We start from the raw sequence: 18,826 nt of genomic DNA, 5'->3' as shown, positions 1-18,826 counted from the left end.
GCAGTGTAGATATCAACATTCATAAAGTTGTGAACGTTGATACCAGGCACACGTGTGCACCATCCCGCTTTGAAAGTGTGCTTTTCTCCCAAGCACGCAATTGCGATATTCATACTTTTCGAAGTGTTGATTGCAGTGGGTTACTTTGTTGAGTGCGCTTCTTACCGAGCACCGGTGCACTGCAAAGAAGCAACACCCGCAAAGCCCATTTCAGCGGGTGTTGCTTCTCTGCAGTACAGCCGTGCTCGGTAAGAAGTGCACTCAACGGAGCTAACCTGCCGCAATCCGAAAAATTTGAATATCGCAGTTCATCTCGAAGCGAATATTGAATAGTGTATTTTTCGGAACTACTATTTGAAATTTCAGATATTCGCACAACCCTAAATTACAGTAATGTGATTCGGATTTTATTCAAGAAAAAAAAGTTTGATGTTTTCGAGGTGTATGCATGACAGCATTTAGCTGGCTAGATAGTAAAACTGAAATTTCTCGTCGTCAATACGCGTGTACTCTAAAAATATTAGACCAGAAAGAGAACAATTTCAGAATAATAAAAAAGCACACCTGCAGGAGACTGTGACCCTGGGCCTCCATGTGGTTGTAGGGCCGGACAATGCCGTCGGGGCGTATGAAGCGAGCCGGTCGAACAGGCCTCACTTCGTCGACTACGTCCGTGGCTCTGGCCAAGAGGAAAAAAGCCAAAGCACACTGGTCAAGCTCTTTGCATCTCTTGGTCGTATGACAAAAGCTTGAAAATAGCAATCTGCTACTGCACTATCGTTTTGGGGAAACACAGAGTGTCAGCAGAGAAAAGCGAACAGTGTTTTTTACACATCAAAGCCAAGCTCTGCGCCGCCAAAATTCAAGCCTCCTGAAGGAAAGGTTATAGTTGGGATGGGATAGTATAAACGTAAGGTCGCCGGAGTAAGAAGTTGGTAAGGTTCCCATAGTAAACCATTAAAAAAGAAAACTTTTAGCCTTTCCATTCTGGTGAAGATGGAAGACCAGAGAAGCTGTACTATGATGGGACTGAAATATTTATAGAAATCGTCAGCCTTTTTACTTTGGCAAAGAAGGAAGAGCAGCAAAGCTGTACTATGGTGGGAATGAAGTATTTATAAATGTAAGGATTAAGGTGTGATTGGGTTATTGGTTATTTAAACGATTAAAGAATTGCACATATATATAATGACCTGGGGTCATTATTTATTTCGTAACCACACTGACTGTGGCCTTGTGATCGCTGTGGTACACCGCCATAGGGTGTACGCTGACGGCAGGCATGTTCTTCATGAAGGTCTACACACGTCCAATGCCTGGTCGTGGGCACCGTAGGTTCGTTCACACATGCAAGCCTGAAGTGCTTGAGCATAAACAAAGTGAATAACTTTCTCTCCTGGCGTGCAATGCCAACGTTAAAGTCACCCGTCACTACGGTAGACGCGTCGTTGCCAAGCATCACCCAGTTGAAGATGTTTATCATGAATGCTTCAATGTCTCTTTTGGGGATAGCGGGGGAGACATACACGACGGGAACCACCGGACCATCGCGCAACTTGACGGAAAGGCTGGAAAGGTTGCTGCCATATATGAGCAACAACGGCAACGAGATTGGTTGTCTGGTTGCCGCCGTCGCTCATAGATGGCGGTAGCTGTCCAGAGTTTTGAGTAGTCTTGTGTCAACAATTGTTTGGTACCTGACACGAAACTGGGGAAACTACCCCATAACAGCTCCGCTGTAAATCTGTTCAGCCGGCGTGGCATCCTGTCGTCGCCGAGCCTCAAACTTGCGCTTAGCTTCCGTGGCACAATCGTCATCCGTGCCATGGCCCGCCGGCGCCGGTCCCATCGCCGCTTCTGTACTCGGCGGCGTTCCAGGCGAGCTATCTGCTCTTCTTTCGCAAGAGATTCAAAACCACTCGGCGCAGTGGAACTCGAGGCGATAGCGGCTATGGGAGTTTTCGTGGCCATTCGCACTGCTGCGCACATCGCCGGTCTTTGCGCTCCTGCTCTTCTTCCTCTGAACGAACAGTCCGAATAAACGGCACGCGGCCGACCCATTGCGAGTCCGAAGGGAAACTGATAAGAGCGCTAGCGCAATCTCGACGTCACGGGATACAGGACACACAAGATTAGTAGGTGAGACGATGACGTTTTATTCAAGTAGGGCTGTGCCAATCACGGGGCGTGCTCGATGGCACGAATGCAGGTGGCCACTGACGCGGACGCCGGGGAAGGAGATGAAGCAGCATGATAGCACAATGGACCGGCTAGCTTCCGTTGCCGACAGCGTTGGGGGAGAGATGGCGGGGAACACAATGGGCGACTCTCCTCTTCGTATGCAAGCGAGGGTGAGGCTGAACTGGCTTGAGTTTCGTGTTGACACGCCCCTTGTATGCTGACACGATAGTGGAAAAACTAACCTTTAACAGCTTTGCTGTAAAAAACTGAATTTGCTTACAAGAAAGCAGCGTACGACGACACAAGAATTTGAAGTGTACCTGTTTTTACAGCGGTAACTGTTAGTAGCTTTTTCATGTGAAATCCGGTGAGATCCAAACCCAAAAAACCATGCGATCGCATGAAGAGTGATAACACTGCCAAGCGATTATTATATCACGTCACCTTCACCCTTTGCACAACCATGTCATCTATTGCGACCATCAAGACGCACTACACCGCTACACTAGTGCTTCCTTTTTCTCTCGCCCCTCTACGAGCCATCAAAGCCTATTCAATGCCGCGTGAGTGCCAAGTGACCTTTGGAAGGGGTGCAGCAATGTGCAGCCATGCAATACATTCACACCGCTGGATTGAATAGCATAGTTTGTAACGTGCACTCCAGTCCATTGTAAGGCAAAATGGAGTATAGCAATTGCACTGCCCATGCTAAATTTCTCATTTACAGCTTGAAACAATTGTTGCCGTACCATGGAAAATCCAATCTCGGACTGTAGAACGTCTAATTTAGGTGTGCTTTTTCCACAACAACGAAAGCCGAAGAAGTCACCTCTTGACAGCATCGAAGGAGCCGCTGGCAAAGTCGACGACGCCTGCAGCGGGGCGTGCCACCGCCCCAATCAGCCCCTTGCCGACACCCTTGAAAAAGCCGCTGATGCCCTCCTCCTTGGCCCCGGCCACTGGCTTGGTCACAATGCCCGTCACTCCCTCGTACACACCCTGGAACAAAAAAACAAAAATTATAGCCGGTTTCTTGTTGTGTCCTGCAAATGAACAGAAGAGACAGCCGAGGCTCTGCACGCTCTTCTCCGCACATGTAATCATTCTCCACCGCCATAAAAAATTTTCCAAAGGTGGAAAAATTACATTTTCATGTAACACTGTGATGTCACATGGTCATGTAACAATGTAACGTCAAGCGATGTCACAGTGTCACGTGACACTCCGGTTTCTCCTAAATTTAGAGGGCCACGCCGGATTTGCTGCAAAACCTCGACAGTAATGGCTGTTGCCGTAAAAGTAAAGCATTAAGCTTCCAAAGGACACAAAGAAAGCCAAATGGGTACCATGACGAGGTCTCGACCGCCCTGCGCAAGGCCCTCGGCGATGTCGTCGGGGCGCCGGTTCTGGTCCAGCCTTCTCCTGCGCTGGTACTCTTCGTCCATCGTAAGGGCGGCTATTCCCTTGCCTATGGTGCCTGTGATCCTCGACACTGCCCCCGCCGCTCCCCCTGCGTGCCGGAGCCAAAGGCCAAGCTCGTGATGATGCATTTCGTCCACATTTTCTCCCCGTTGTCCAACTTCCAATATGTAGCAGAGCTATTCCAGACAATACTGGCAAAGTTCTAATTCAAACAGGTTATTCTGCCCCACAAATCGATCAAAAAGATTAACCAATACTGGAATTAGAAACACGCATGCAATATCTCAGTGACAGTGACCTCCAAATTGAAGGTCACTGTCACCGAGATGTTCGTGGCAACGGATTTGCTTTCCTGCATGGAAGCGAATGCAGTGGTGGTGTCACTTGCATGGAAAACAGTCCTTCGTGAGGGAGAAGTGCATTTGTATAGGAATAGCCTTCATAATTTTGTTCTTGTATTTAAATTAAAAATAACCTTTAAAAAATCATTCATTAAAATATACTTCACAAAAAAAAAAAAAAAAAATTGGAGATTAAAATTAGGAATGACATGTTTTTTTAAAGGCATTTACTGTAGAGTCCCGAACGAATGCATATACCAAAAGATTGCCCATTCCATTTTTCTGGCTCGATATCCCCCATAGTTTGAAGAACAATAAAATATCATCCTCCCCACTCATTAACATGATACTGAACAGTAAGTTGCCGTGCTCCTAGTTAAAATATGCTGGGGTTCCAAACTACCTAGATTAGAAGGAAAAACTATGCAATGCCTTCAACAAGCAATTGCAAATGCAGCTTAAACACACATGCAAAACGAAATAAAAATGCTAAGCAAGTTCCTGCTACTTGTTAGTCTAATCATGATGCTGATTGGTGTCAAGACACATCAAAAATTATTTCCTGCATAGACTATTCGTGATAAAATCAGTCAAGAGACAGCACTGAGGAAAGCAAGTACGCCATGTCCACACCCTGCTGTATCGGTTACCTCGTCATGCAAATTAGCAGAGAGTGCCTGCATGCTAATTACTAATTTTTGTATAAACCCTCACTGTTGCACCACAGAAGATCACCCAACTCATATTTAACACCATTTATCTTTTCACCATAAATGGTCAATTGTTTGGGACTTTATAGTATTTTTAATTGCATGCCTTGTACATGCAATTAAATGCAATTATGTGACATGTGAATTTCACAATGCATAATAGTCAGGGCTATTATAAATTTATTGCTCTAGTCAAACAGGTCAATCGTTTGTGATTTTATAGTATTTTTAATGGCATGCCTTGAAGGCATGTGACATGTGAATTTCACAATGAAAAATAATGAGGGCTATCTTATAAATTTATTGCACTAGTCAAACAGTCCTCAGAGAGAGCTATTTATGACTAAAACAGTGTGTTCATTTCCAGCTCCTCTGTTGCACTTGCTCCCCAATTCTAAAAGTCAAGTCTTTTCCACTGGATGGCCTCACCTCCTCCAAACTTATAAACACTTGGCGACAGGATGCAGCATATCCATTTCCAAAGCACGCACCAACAGTGTGCCCAATGAGGCTCCTGACGCCCGTTGCCAGGCCCTCGGCGAACTCTTCGGGACCCTGAATGGCCCCCTGCAGGGGCTCGTAGAAGAAGTCTCCGACACCCGTGGTGAAACCCGTCAGAAGGCCCACGGGGTTGCCAATCACGTCCAGGCCAAGCACCACCACATAGACCTGCTTCAGGCTCTGTAGGTGTGTGCAAGAGAGGACCTTGTAAATAACAGTGCATCAAATACTTACACATACCAGAGTGGGCACAGTAGCTCTGGTAAAACTACCATGCCTGACCGTGCCATGTTTTCCCTTTTACAGCTCCTGCTGGCTTGCCTTTTCTTCTGCTGTTTTTCTCCTTCAAGTACCCTCAACAATACCGCAGATCGCTGCGCAACCATCTTATCTCCGCCAAGTCATCAACGGGTGCCGTTTCTACCACCACCAGTCCTTCAAGTCACCTGCCATCCTGCACCGTCACACATCCTGATGCGGATGAATCGTCACCAGGCTGCACTCGGACCAGTAAATACAGCTTCAGTCGCGGAAACGCCAGTGGGCACGGGAGTTCTGTTAAGACTATCACGCCTGACCCTGCCATGTTTACCCTTTTACAGGTTTGTAAAGGCTATTCCTTACATTATAAGAAATCTAGCAACCTCTATTCTATAGTGCTCCCATGCCCCAGGGTACTTTATTGCATAATGCATGTTCTAACTATGTATTGTGATTCATGCTTTGTTATTACTATCTGGTGATGTTGAGTCAAATCCAGGCCCCATTGAGGAACCTCAACTAAAGGACTTGCTAATCCTTCTACAAAAACTCTATGCCGATTCTTCCACACTTGAGCAAGGTCAGAAAGCAATCAAGTCCAACATTAAAACTCTCCTTGATAAACAAACCCAGCAAGATAACTCCTCTGCCATGAACCAGAGAACTGCAGCGATTGAAATTAAGCTTCAATCACTTTCCAAGACAAAGGCAGAGGTATGAAGCATCAGAAATGCGCTTACAGAACAGGCCACGGTAACTGCCTCACTGATGTTTAGAATGGTTTAGAAAACTTCCCGTTGTTCTAATTTGCTGTTCCGTGGCATTCCTGATGTACGAGCTAAATCATGGCCATCATCAACAAAAAATTGTAGAGCCTTTTCACTTCACGTGAAGATAGAAGACCAGTGAAGCTGTTACTTTTACGACGTCTAGGACGACGCCTAGAGGACGACGTCTAGGTCGACCTCAAGGACAACACCTAGAGGACATCGTCCAGGATGAACTTAAGGACGACTTCTAGGATGACCTCGAGGACGACGCCTAGAGGACATATAAGAAGCCCTCAAGGACGACTTCTAGGATGACCTCGAGGATAATGCCTAGGACGACCTCGAAGACGACTAGGACGACCTCGAGGACGACTTCTAGGACAACCTCGAGGACGACTTCTAGACAGCCTCGAAGACAACGCCTATAGGACTACCTCGGATTACCTCAAAGATAACTTTTAGGACAAACTCGAGGACGACTTCTAGCACGACCTCGAGGACGACATCTAGGATGACCTCAAGGACGACCTCGAGGACGACTTCTAGGACGACCTCGAGGACGATGCCTAGAGATGATAACACAGGATCAGGACCTCACTATCTAATAATGCCAAGGAAGGCTGACTCATGCTGGTTGCCCCCTCTTTTTCTTTACTCATACTTGCCACGACCAATGCGGAGTTTTCTGTCAACATTCGCGGACACATTTTTTCCCAGATCCTAGCACATAACAGCTTCACTGCAAAAGTGCTTAAAATCACGAAAGAATGTCTTGGTATCACCTTAGCAAGTTCTAAAATTGAGCGAGCACATAGAATTGCTACATTTCAAAAGAGAAGAAATTGGCCTATTGTAACTTGTTTTTCCTCTTTCAAAACAAAAAAAACAGTTATTCCAGAGTAGTTTTCGCCTCAAGGGAAGTTTGTTTTCAGTAGCGGAAGACTTTTGGGAAAGTACCCGTACAGCACGCCACAACCTCGTCACTTTTGCCAAGCAGCAATCTTTGCCCTTTAAGCTTCGGCTGGACAAGCTTCACATCGACCATAAGACATTAATGTATTATAGCCTATCAGAGACCGTAAAAGAGCTTGTGAAACGCGGGACGTGGGGTGTGTTCCAACTGATGAAACTGGATTGCAGAGCATGATTAGTGTCTTATATGCAAATACACATAGTGTCTTGCCCAAGCGTGACAATCTGTCGTCTTTAATCTCTTCGTGTGACACTGATTTTGTTCTATTGCTGGAAATGTGGCTTCATTCCAATATTGAAGATAGTGAAATAATGCCAGATCATACAAATTGCATGTGTATAATCTCAGTGTGACAGAATGGACCGCCGAAGCGGCAATGCTTTCAACGCTGATAAAAAAAAGTATTCCAAGTCGGAGGGTGTTTGCTCTTAGTGCTCTTAAGATTGTTTGGGTTTCGTGAATAGCTATTTTGGATAGTTTTTGATTGGGGCGTGTTACTGTCCTCCTGGAACTTCATCTGGTTTTAATAACCTTCTTCGTGATGACTTGTCCATGCTGGCCTTGCATCACACTGGTAAACCTATTTACAGCGAAGCTGTTATGTGCCAGGATCTGGGAAAAAATGTGTCCGCGGATGTTGACAGAAAACTCCCCTTTGGTCATGGCAAGTATGAATAAATAAGAATAAAAAGAGGGGGCCACACATGTGAGTCAGCCTTCCTTGACATTATTAGTCAGTGAGGTCCTGATCCCTTGTTATCATCTCTAGGCTTGGTCCTCGAGGTCGTCCTAGAAGTCATCCTAGAGGTCGTCCTCTAGGCATCATCCTCGAGGTCGTCCTAGAAGTCATCCTCAAGGTCGACCTAGAAGTCATCCTCGAGGTCGACCTAGAAGTCATCCTTCAGGTCATTTGAGAGAATGTCCTAGGCGTCCTCCTTGAGGTTGTCCTAGAAGTTGGCCTTGAAGTCGTCCTAGAGGTTGCCCTTCAAGTTGTTTTAGATGTCCACGAAATCGTCCCATAAGTCGTCCTTGAGGTCGTCCTCTAGGTGTTGTCCTAAAAGTCGTCCTTGAGGTCGTCTTAAACGGCGTCCTCTGGGCATCGTCCTAGACGTCGTGAAGATAATAGCTTCACTGGTCCTCCATCTTCACGTGAAGTGGAAGGGCTCTAAAATTTTTACCCACCAGGCATAGACTGGAAAGCATCTGCTCCCACTTGTTTGGGTGGCACAAATATTAGCAGTGACATCGAAAACCTGTGTTTTTCTTTCAATCTAACATGGTTAGTTTCTTTCCCTATCAAAGTCACCGACATTAGCTCCAATGTCCTTGATTTAGTACTTACTACTGACCCATCTTTAATTCCCATCTTTAATTAATTCTTTCTCTCCTCTAGATGGCGTAAGTGACCACAAAGCACTTCATTGCTTTATTGATATTAAGACACCAAAACCAGTGCCCCTTAACAAAAAAATATGGTTGTTTCATAAGGGCAACTATGACATGATAAATTCTGAGCTCTGAGACTACTTTGTCACTTTCAATGAGGACTTTAATTACCATAATGTTAAAGAAAATTGGCAACTATTTAAAGACAAACTATCTGAGCTTGTTGAACGTTGCATCCCGTGCACAACTATTCGAGCTATTAGTACTTCTAAACCACGGTTTAACCATTCACTCCGTTGCCGATCAAAAAAAAAGATTGTTTAGAAACGCTAAAAAGGTAAATACAACGGAGGCCTGGTTAAAGCATACTACATGCTCCTCTCAATACAAAGGTATGCTGAAAGAGCATAAGCAGATATTCTTTCAGCTCACTTTACCAAAAATGTTAATAAGCAACGTTCGTCAATTTTGGAATGTCACTAATCAAAAACTCTCTTTAGACATAAAACTAGTTGATAGTTGTGGTGAACATATACTGATTGATGAGTGTGCTAATGTTTTTAACAGTGTATTTTCTAATGTCTTCACTGTATCCATGCCAATAACTAACTTCTTTCAAAACTTCTGATGTTTTTTCAATGGATCCTATTGCATAATCAACATTCTGGAATCACTCAAAATTTCGTCATCATGTGGAATAGATAGTATTAATAACAAACTGTTATTCAACACCAAATTTTATCTCAACTGTTCCTAACTAAAATTTTTCAGCAGTCCCTTGAAACAGGAGTGGTAACCTCCGATTGGAAAATTGGCAAAATTATCCAGCGAAATCCTTGAGCACGTCATTTAGTCAAATCTGACTATATCAAACCCGTTTACATCGAATCATCCCTTATATCAAACAATTTTTGTGCACAGTAATGTTACAGTGATAATATATAGCAAAACCTATGGTTACATCGAACAAAAATAGCAGCCACTACCGATATATCGAACTGCCAAGAGCGCCATTTTGCTCTGCAAGCTGGCTTTCCCCCAACGCGAGCAACCGAATTGGGGGAAAGCCAACTTGCAAAGCACGCTGGCTGTTTTTTCTTAATTTTTCCAAACAGCCGCATCGACCACTCGGAAGAAAAAAAAATCTATTTTGCGCAGGGAGCGGAGAGAGGGTGCTCAGTGCTCCCCCTTCCCGCTCCGTCCACAAAAATTATTTTTTCTTTCGGGCGGCTGACGCGGCCGCCCGCAAGACAAAAAAAGCCAGCTTGCTCTGCTAGCTGGCTTTTCCCAACGCAGCCGCCTGCCTTAGGGGAAACCCAACTTGCAGAGTAAAACGGCGCTGTGCAGGAGGAGGTGCCCCTGCTCGGACGTGCTCCATGCCCTTGGCGTAGTTCGGCGCTAGTGAGCGAATATAGAAGGCCTCAGCATTTTGGAATCCGTCGATAGCGTAGAAAAATATCGTTATCGCGGATGCAATGAAGAAAAAGCAGCAGAAGATCCAAGACTATTTCATCGTACAATATGTGAGTAGAAAAAGAATTTTTGCGAGTCGAATTCATTAAAATTTTTATATTGAATTACCCGCTATATCGAACTGGTAGATATTTTTTTGAGAGTTCGATATAAACGGGTTTGACTGAAGCACCTTATTAATTTCCTGGACTCCTGCGAATTCTTCACCAACGCTCAGCATGGCTTCCGCAAACACCTTTCATGTGAGACTCAACTCCTCTTCCTTACTAACCTGTTTAAAAATCTTGACTCTGGCTTTTCTACTGATGCCGTTTTCCTTGACTTTGCTGAAGCATTCGACGAAGTCCCACATAATCTCCTACTGTTTAAACTTTTTTCACTATAAATAGATCCCAAAGTTTTAAAATGGATTGAATCTTTTCTTGGCCATCACTCTCGATCTGTTTTAGCTATCAACACTGCTGCCTCCTTAGCTCCTGTTTATTCCGGTGTTCCGCGGAGAACTGTCCTAGGCCCTTTGCTTTTTTTAAAATTTATATTAACGACCTCCCTTTTTAACTCTTGCCGTCCATTCGCATTTTAATGCAAAAGCATTAACTGTCTCATGAAGCAAGCTGACACCATCAGTTGGAAGCACGAAAACGGCTCCTAGTTTCCGCGCACCTTCGGTTCCATTGGCTAGCGCACGTCGACGGGGCTCCCATCGGCCGCTGCGCCAAAGCCTCCGAGATCTTGAAGCGCGCGTGTGCTACTACGTAGCAGACGACAAAGGCAGCGGACGAGCAGACAACAAAGGGAGCGGACGAGCGGCTTGCATGCTTTCACATTCACAACTCGTACGAAATGATTAAATGTACCTCGAGCTTTTTTGCTGATGATTGTGTTATTTACCGGCTGATAAAAACTCCCAACGACCCTCTTATTGTTCAAAATGATATTAACAAAATTACTGACTGGTGCCATACCCGGCAAATATCTTCGAATGTTAACAAGTCCATGTGTATCCTTTGCGTGCTCCTTTTCTCTGCCCATAACTAGATTAGCATTTTACGGCACTGCGCTTCAAACTGCTACCCTTTATAAATATCCGAGTGTGCATTTAACCCCTAACCTATCCTCGGAAGTTCATATTGATAAAACAATTTCCTCAGAAAATCAATCACTCAGCAAGGTGATCCCTTTCCGTCGTAATTTTAAATCTATTCCTTCTCAGCTAAAACAACTTCTTTATATCACTCTTGTTCATCCTAAACTAGAATATGCTTCATCTATATGGCACCCTCACCAACCTGGCCTAACTAATGCAATCGAAGCGGTTCAAAATAGTGCTGCTCACTTTATTCTTTCCGACTACTCCCGTCTTTCAAGTGTTACTGCAATGAAATCAGAACTAACCCTTCCCAATCTTTCCTTGCGTCATAAAATTTCCCGGCTTTGCCTTCTTCATAAAGCTGATCATTCTGCACCTTTAAAAGAGTCCCTTCTTAGCCCTCCCATTTATATTTTAGCAAGACTCGTCCACTCATGCAAGATTTGCAGGCCCAAGACTACAACTACAGCATCCCAACATTCTCTCCTACCCGCTACCATTGTGGACTGGAATGGCCTTCCCGATAGCACCAAGTCACTGATAACACCACGTTTTGCCTCGCACTAACCACCCACCTTCCTCTGTAATGCCCTGAGGGTATTAGTAAACAAAAAAAAAAATAAATAAACAAGCACACACCACTATAGTCAGCATATAGAACCACGAGTGGCTCCAAAAAAAGGCGCTATGGTGGCACTGCTGTCGGCTGAATGCATGCACAGACGCTTCACCTCATGCAAACCTAGTTTCTGTGCACGTGCAGTGCCTACACCTACTGTGGGCAAATGTGGGCTTGTTTATAAACGGTGCATTTGCATGTAGCCACATAAGTGGCATATGATTATGATTAAGTCTACAGCTGTTCATGAAAGGTCAAAGTCGGGGAGCAACAGTATTTCTCCAGGTTTAGCTTGAGTTGCCTAAACTGCAAATTGAGGCATGCACATTGCACGTGAGGACCATTCATACCTGGCGGAAATAGTGTGCATAAGCCTCGTTCATCAGCTGGTGCGTGGTCAGGTAGGCATTGCTCTTCTCGAAGTAGTCCAGTCTGAGGAACAGAACAAAGGGCATATATTAACAACATCATAAACACAACATAGCATATTTAGAGGAAGAATTTTAGTACCGTATAAAAATTAGGCTTGCAAGCGTTAGCTTTTCACAGATATTGTGTATAGCCAGTCATTGTTAGAGAATAACATAGTGAATGATTAGGCAGAAATAATGTCACTGCAACAATGATTAGTGTTGTGTCAATATTCAAATTTTCTAATAGTAGCTTTGAATAATATGCTATTCGATTCGAGCCGAACTGCGATTTTTATAGCTGTCAAAGTATTGATCACGGTTGGTTAGCCATGTTGAGTGCGCTTTTCACCAAGCACCTGTGCACTGTGGGGAAGCAACACCCGTGGAGCTTGCGGGCTCCGTGGGTATTGCTTCCCCGCAGTGTACAGGTGCTCGGTAAAAAGAGCACTCAATGGAGCAAACGCACTGCAATTATGCAAGAGCTTATTTTAGACAGCGATGTGTTGACAGCCCACATTCATCATTTCTGCTTGTTTTTTTGTTTTTTTTGCGTGATATTTGCAATAGAAGAAAGAATATCTGCATATAGCAAGCAGATTCATAAATCCCCTCAATTAGGACGGCAGCGACAAATCTGTCGCTTGCGTGCCACAGTTCATATAATTATGCTAAAATTACTGAGCTTAGAAGTGGTCAAGGGAAAGGTTGGGAACAACCTTCACGGGTTCGGCTGAATTTTCGTTTAAGCATGAAGCACGGTAGTGAAAGACTTTGAGAAAATATTCAATATTCAATTAGAAAATACTCAACCAAAACAACTCTTTGCTTCAAACTTAAAATCTACTTTTCGCACATGAATACTAATTGTGTTCCCCATCACATTGTTGGGAAAAAGCACCCTCAGAGCTTTCGACTTATGCTAGGCACTTATACTGTAATAATTGACTCTATGCATGGTCTGTCGAAAACTAGGACATGCAGGTCTTGTTCATAAAACAGTGTCAAAATGATTTGAGAAAATAAAGCAAATGTCTAAACCGCCCAGCAAAACAGCCCTTCAACTCGGAGTAAAAGAAGCTCTTTAACTCAAGCTAATTCATGCATGACAAGTAATGTGAGAGCAAGTAATACCGTAAAGTTCCAAAAAAACACCCACCCAAAATGAAGAGATAAATGATGAAAAACACATGGTGGGTTATCTTTGGGGATGCCACAGCAAAACTTTATAAAGCATTAATGATGAGTACCTGGCACCGGCTACAAACCACGCGACGCGGGAACTGAAACCGCAGATTCCGAACATCGCAAATTTGCATTTCACGATGTGATAAACACGTGGGAATTCGCTCAAACTCTTGCGTCCCAGGAAAGAATAGCGCAGGTCGCGAACGCAGCAGAATCATATTTCACGATGCAATATACACGTGAGACCAGCTCGCGTGTTACGGGATCCGATATCACGCGCGCAGATCACAAATAAAAACGAGAAACCGCTATGAACTCGCTTGTCAGACGTGCCAGTACAGCGAATTGCGTGATTGATGCGATTCCCGTCAGACGTCACATGACGAGAATCGAGGGGTGGGCGACGTTTCGAAATTTTTATGTTACAGATATTTGGCCAGAAAAACGGGATGGGCGATCCCTCGGGGGCAGGCGTTCTCTCAGAACTTTATGGTATACATCTCTTCAGCATGTGCAAATAGTGGATTTTGAGTTCGAAGTGAATAGTGGTTTTGACCAAATATTTTAGAATCAAATATCGAATAGCTTCCTTAAGCCTTTCATTACTGCACCATGCTTAAATGAAAACCCAGCTGAACTTATAAAGGCTGTTCCCAGGCTTCCACTTACCCATTTCTAAGCAAGATTAATATTAATCTAACTATACTTATTGACTGTGGTCTCAGAAAGCCCAATGCCTACATTGGCATGGCAAGTTTAAAATGCATTTGACATAAAAGTAAACCTAAAGAAGTGCCCCGCTATTAATAATTGAGAGGATTTATAAATATTCTTGATAAATCCAAATATCTTTTCAGTCACAGATGAATAACGCAGGTTCTTAGGGAATTTCTGCATAACATATACTTATGCATAATATCCAGTTTAATTTCAAAAATTTTGATTTCTAAAATGCATATAGTATTAACTTTAACAAAGTTTCCAATTATTTTTAAATACACCAGGCACGTGTGTGCACTATCCCGCTTTGAAATAATGCTTTCCTCTTAAGCACACAGCTGCAATAGTTGTGCCTTTCAAAGTGCTAATCGCAGCATTTTAGCCCTGCTAAGTGCGCTTCTCACCAAGCACGGATGCATTCCGCAGAAGCAACACCCGCGAAAGCGAGCTCCGCAGGTGTTGCTTCTCCGCAGTGCACCGGTGCCCAGTGCACTGAGGAAGCGCGCTCAACGGGGCTAACCTAGTTGGCGAAAAATTCGGCAACTAAGATTGGCCGGCACTGCACTTCACCTTGGCGCCGGCCAATCATGGCAGTTGAATTCCTCACAGACTTTTTCGCTCAGTGTTTAGACTAGAGCCCCAGCCGCGATCAACACTTAGAAATATATGAATATCAGATTTCACCTTGAAGCGAATATCGAATAGCATACTATTCTAAATCACCATTCGAAAACTCAAATATTTGAAACAATTCTAAAATCTTCCACTTGAAACCCTAAAATGCAGCCATCATTGCATCTCATATACAGCCCAGATGAGCACTGTCTGCAAACCATCAAGACAGGTTTGCTGAATAGATACCCTGGTTCCTTTCTTTAAACTGAGAAGACTGCAATGTAATATCTCACTTGAGCACAGCATCCTGAATCTCGGTGAAGGTTACCCCAAAGCTCTGCAGCAGCAGGTTAAACAAACTGCCACCTTTGCTCTTGCTGTCCGCCGACAAGGAGAAGCTCAAGTGCACCTGCGATACAAACACCACTCCAGATTTCTCTGCAGTCCATGTCAGGATTAGACAGAGCATAATGCCCCAAGGCAAAGGTCCAGGCAACAGTAACTGACCATTCCAAACATTTACATGTTCCTGGTAAGTACTCTATGTGCACCTATTAAAAGTAACTGATAAAGCAAGTACTAATACTTAAAAAATATTGCTTCTTAAAATGATCAAACTTTCACAAAAGCCTTAGTGTTACATGATCACATTGTCTTTAGCAGTTGGCTTGGCCAACAAGATAGAAAGTTTTATCGTAACAATGTAAGCATAAGCAATGGATCATGGGTTGTTTTTCGTTGTCTTTTCTTGGTCTCTAAAAAGAAAACACCCTAGTCGACATGCACAGATGAACGAATTATACTGATCAAATGAGAATGAAGGTTAGAAAACCGCCTCAAGGCAAAATTTGGAGGAGCTGTGATTTATTCATGAATTTGAATCGGAACTCGTAGCACAACTCCCAAAAATTATACCTAGAAAAGCACCTCATCATGCTTTTTTGCATGAAGTATGAGTTACCGCTCTATACTTTAATAATACTGTGCTTGGAACTTCAAAGGCATGAACTAAAAAGGATGTGTGAAAACCTTGTCAAGGGTATCTGCTTACCTTGATCGGTGAAAAATGAAGCATGTCGAAGAAGTCCTTGATACCCTGTTCTGAAAACTGTGCAGCAAATTCCTTCAGGCCCCCTTTGGTCATAGCCTTGTCCTTCTCAATCAGCTCCTCCTGTGCACAAAAGTAGAGAAATAAAGTAAAAATTCCCACAGCCCTTCCTCAATGAAAATTAAAAAAGCTTTCAGCCTTTCCACTCTGGTGAAGAAGGAAGACCAGCGAAGCTGTATGCTTGTCACGTGTGTTTCTTCTTCGTCCTCGTCTGTTTTTTGTGCTGTTTCCTAAGATAAATTCCCACCAACGCGCCCAACTATCTATTCTATGATAGCTGGAAAGGCTGCCACCATCTATGAGCAACGGCAGCAACCAGACTGGTTCTGTGCTTGCCGCCGTCGCTCATAGATGACGGTAGCTGTCCAGAGTTTTGTGTAGTTTTGTGCCAACATTTGTTTAGTACCGGACACGAAACTGGGGAAACTAGCCCTTAACAGCTCCGCTGTAAAAAAGAACAACAACATACATGATCCTCTTCTTTTGTGCTGAGAGTCAGGAACTCTGAAATGGCATTGATGAAGCACTGGTCTATCCTGGCATGGAATTCCTGGAGCAAAATCTTGAAGTACCTAAGGGGCAAAACAAGACACTTCTAACGGCTGCAAAACTTGGTGTTTATGCACATTGAGAGGAACTATGCTCCTACATATTTAATGCTAGCTTACAGCACAGTGAACATTGTGTGCACGAGAATAATTTCCCGGGAGGCATTAGTCCTGCATGGTAGCCTGTGTGGTGGAAGCAGCCTTCAATTCTAAGAGCTAGCGCGTTTAGCCTTTCCTGCGCTATACAATCTCAATAGTATTGCTAAGATCAGTGGTTCTCAAACTTTTGACCGTAATATGACTGCCTGACCCACTTTGAGGTCGTTCGGGGAGCCCGAATGCATTCTGGAGGGTTTTTTTCTTTTTTTTTTTTTAGAATGGTCTTTTGACATGGTAAAGACCCTCATGAACGCTCTCGGTGGCCTCTGGCGGTCTGCAGACCACAGTTTGAGAACCGTCGACTTGCATGGTCTTTGCGTGATGTGCACATACGAGAGAATCACTATATGGCCTAGACAAATCAGTGGGTAACCTAATTAATGTGCAGACAAAACTGAATCTAGCATCCTAGGACAATAGATGCAATAGAAAGAAGAAAAGCCAGCTGGTGTTAGTATGATCTGACATCCCAAAACTATGGTAGATTTGTAATTATAAGGAACACAGGAGTGCCATGGTCTAGAGTAGGGGTCTCCAAACCCCGGCCTGCTGGTTAGATCCGGTCCGCGGATGCCTTCCGACCTGCCCGCGGCTGGCCGCGGTTCTTCCGGTGATACCCTGCCCGCGGCCTGCTTCGAGCAAGCTTGCTGCTACTGATACAAAAACAAGCGCTAGTAAAAAAAACGGCACCACAACATGCACCGAACGAGCACATGAAGAGAGCAGAAAAGACGAGAACTATTTACTTAGTATTTTCTACTTTAAATTTCTATATTTTTATTTTGGCCCATGAGACTGCGACCATCCCCCTATCTTTCCCCTTAGCCAAACAGCTGGGAGACCCCAGATTAAGAGGAACGTGGTTGTCTCTTCTGGAAGCTCGGATAAAGACGTGAACAGTGTGATCGACAAGTGAGTTTTAGCTAGGGTGACTGAGCCTGCTGTGAAATTAATGTCAATGAATTTCTTTCCTTTTCACTTCTTTAAAAGTATGGTTCAACCAAATTAGAATATCCTTTCCTACTATTATCAACCAGTTCTCTAGTATAGGGGTTGACCTTCATTCGAGTAAATATGTTAATTGTAAGCTATATTAATTTATTCTGTTGTAATCCTAATTACCCATTATCAGCCCTTCTCCCCCCCCTTGCCTTGGCCTATCTCTACCGTTGGTCCACAAGGTGTCCTCGAAACATCCATGGTTGGGAACCACTAGACATACTCACTACTGAATCAAACTTACTTGAACTGGCGGACTTGAGAGTAGTCAAACTGTCGCACAATGATGCTCGTCTCCAGGAAGGGCTTTGAAACTGCCGAGAGATAGATGGAACAAATGTATGAAAGAAATGTAGAGAGAGTTGGGGTAATTATGCCCCATTTTGAAGATTGCGAAAGTCACAATAAAAACAATGGAAGCTTCTCAAGGGTATCTCTAGCTTTTATCTAATATGATCATTGTCGGTGACAGGTTAAAAATGCAGTAAGAAGAAGCAAAGGTGTGAGCAGCTTTGGAGTAATAAAAGTTCTGCTTTGGAGCAGCTCATGAGCCACAAAGAGGCTCATGAGCCTCATTGTGGCTCATGAGGTCTTTGTAGCTTATGAGCACTAGGAAGGTTGGGGAAGAGGAGAGAAACCTCCTCTCGTCTCTAACATTCCTTGTGCTCTCCCTTTCTCTCCTCACCCTCTATTGCCCTCCTCTCCTGACTTCTTAGCGCTTGCACTAGAATAAAAAAAAGCTTGCTTAGGGGTTTGATAAAAAAAAGATTGAGGTACACCTAAGCACTTCTTACGAGTTGTGAATGCGAAAGCATGTACATGAATCTTGCTCTACGCCTGTTGTAGCGCTGACTGGCGCTGACTAGAGCTCCTGTATAGGCTCCCTACGGGAGCCAAAGTTGCGCATTCGTCCCCGTAACGCCATTTTTCCTGCACGGCATGTTGATCCAGCTCCTCACATGACAGAATTCGGCGAATAACGGCACCATGCGCTCAAAAGCAGGGGAATGTACGGCGGGGTGTGCGCAACGTCTGCTTTCCTGAACGGCACTTGATCTGGCTCCTCACGTGATCAGATCTCGGCGAATAGCGGCATGGCGGCATGTGGAAAACAGACGCGCAACTCTGGCTCCCGTACGAACCCTATACAGGAACTCTAGCGCTGACGGACATGCAGCGCCATGTGGTGGCCGGTCGTTGAAACTGATGCAGCGTCAGTTTCAACAACCGGCCACCCAATGGCGCTGCGTGTCTGGCGAATGAAAGCCTGGTTGACGCGCGCTAGCCAATGGGATCGCAGCGGTGTAAAAGGTGCCGTTGGCTGTGGACGTGCACTAGCCAATGGAATTGAA

General features: G+C 44.3%; 1 protein-coding gene across 1 annotated transcript in view; it reads right to left on the bottom strand.

The window, feature by feature from the left end:
* The window catches only part of LOC115310468 (vacuolar protein sorting-associated protein 13), a 178,434-nt gene that overhangs the window by 11,162 nt on the left and 148,446 nt on the right, over positions 1–18,826 (bottom strand). Inside the window, exons 64-72 of the mRNA XM_029968867.4 lie at positions 17,719–17,788; positions 16,238–16,340; positions 15,712–15,831; positions 14,954–15,069; positions 12,078–12,159; positions 5,146–5,335; positions 3,528–3,691; positions 3,011–3,180; positions 565–679 (exon numbers count right to left, since the gene is read on the bottom strand). Coding sequence (XP_029824727.2) covers positions 565–679; positions 3,011–3,180; positions 3,528–3,691; positions 5,146–5,335; positions 12,078–12,159; positions 14,954–15,069; positions 15,712–15,831; positions 16,238–16,340; positions 17,719–17,788 — 1,130 coding nt within the window. The remainder of the gene's footprint in view (positions 1–564; positions 680–3,010; positions 3,181–3,527; positions 3,692–5,145; positions 5,336–12,077; positions 12,160–14,953; positions 15,070–15,711; positions 15,832–16,237; positions 16,341–17,718; positions 17,789–18,826) is intronic.

This window comes from Ixodes scapularis, unplaced genomic scaffold (assembly GCF_016920785.2).
Source record: "Ixodes scapularis isolate PalLabHiFi unplaced genomic scaffold, ASM1692078v2 PGA_scaffold0__279_contigs__length_252992795, whole genome shotgun sequence".
Taxonomy (NCBI): Eukaryota; Metazoa; Arthropoda; class Arachnida; order Ixodida; family Ixodidae; genus Ixodes; species Ixodes scapularis.
This window is presented reverse-complemented; position numbering and strand designations above follow the sequence as displayed.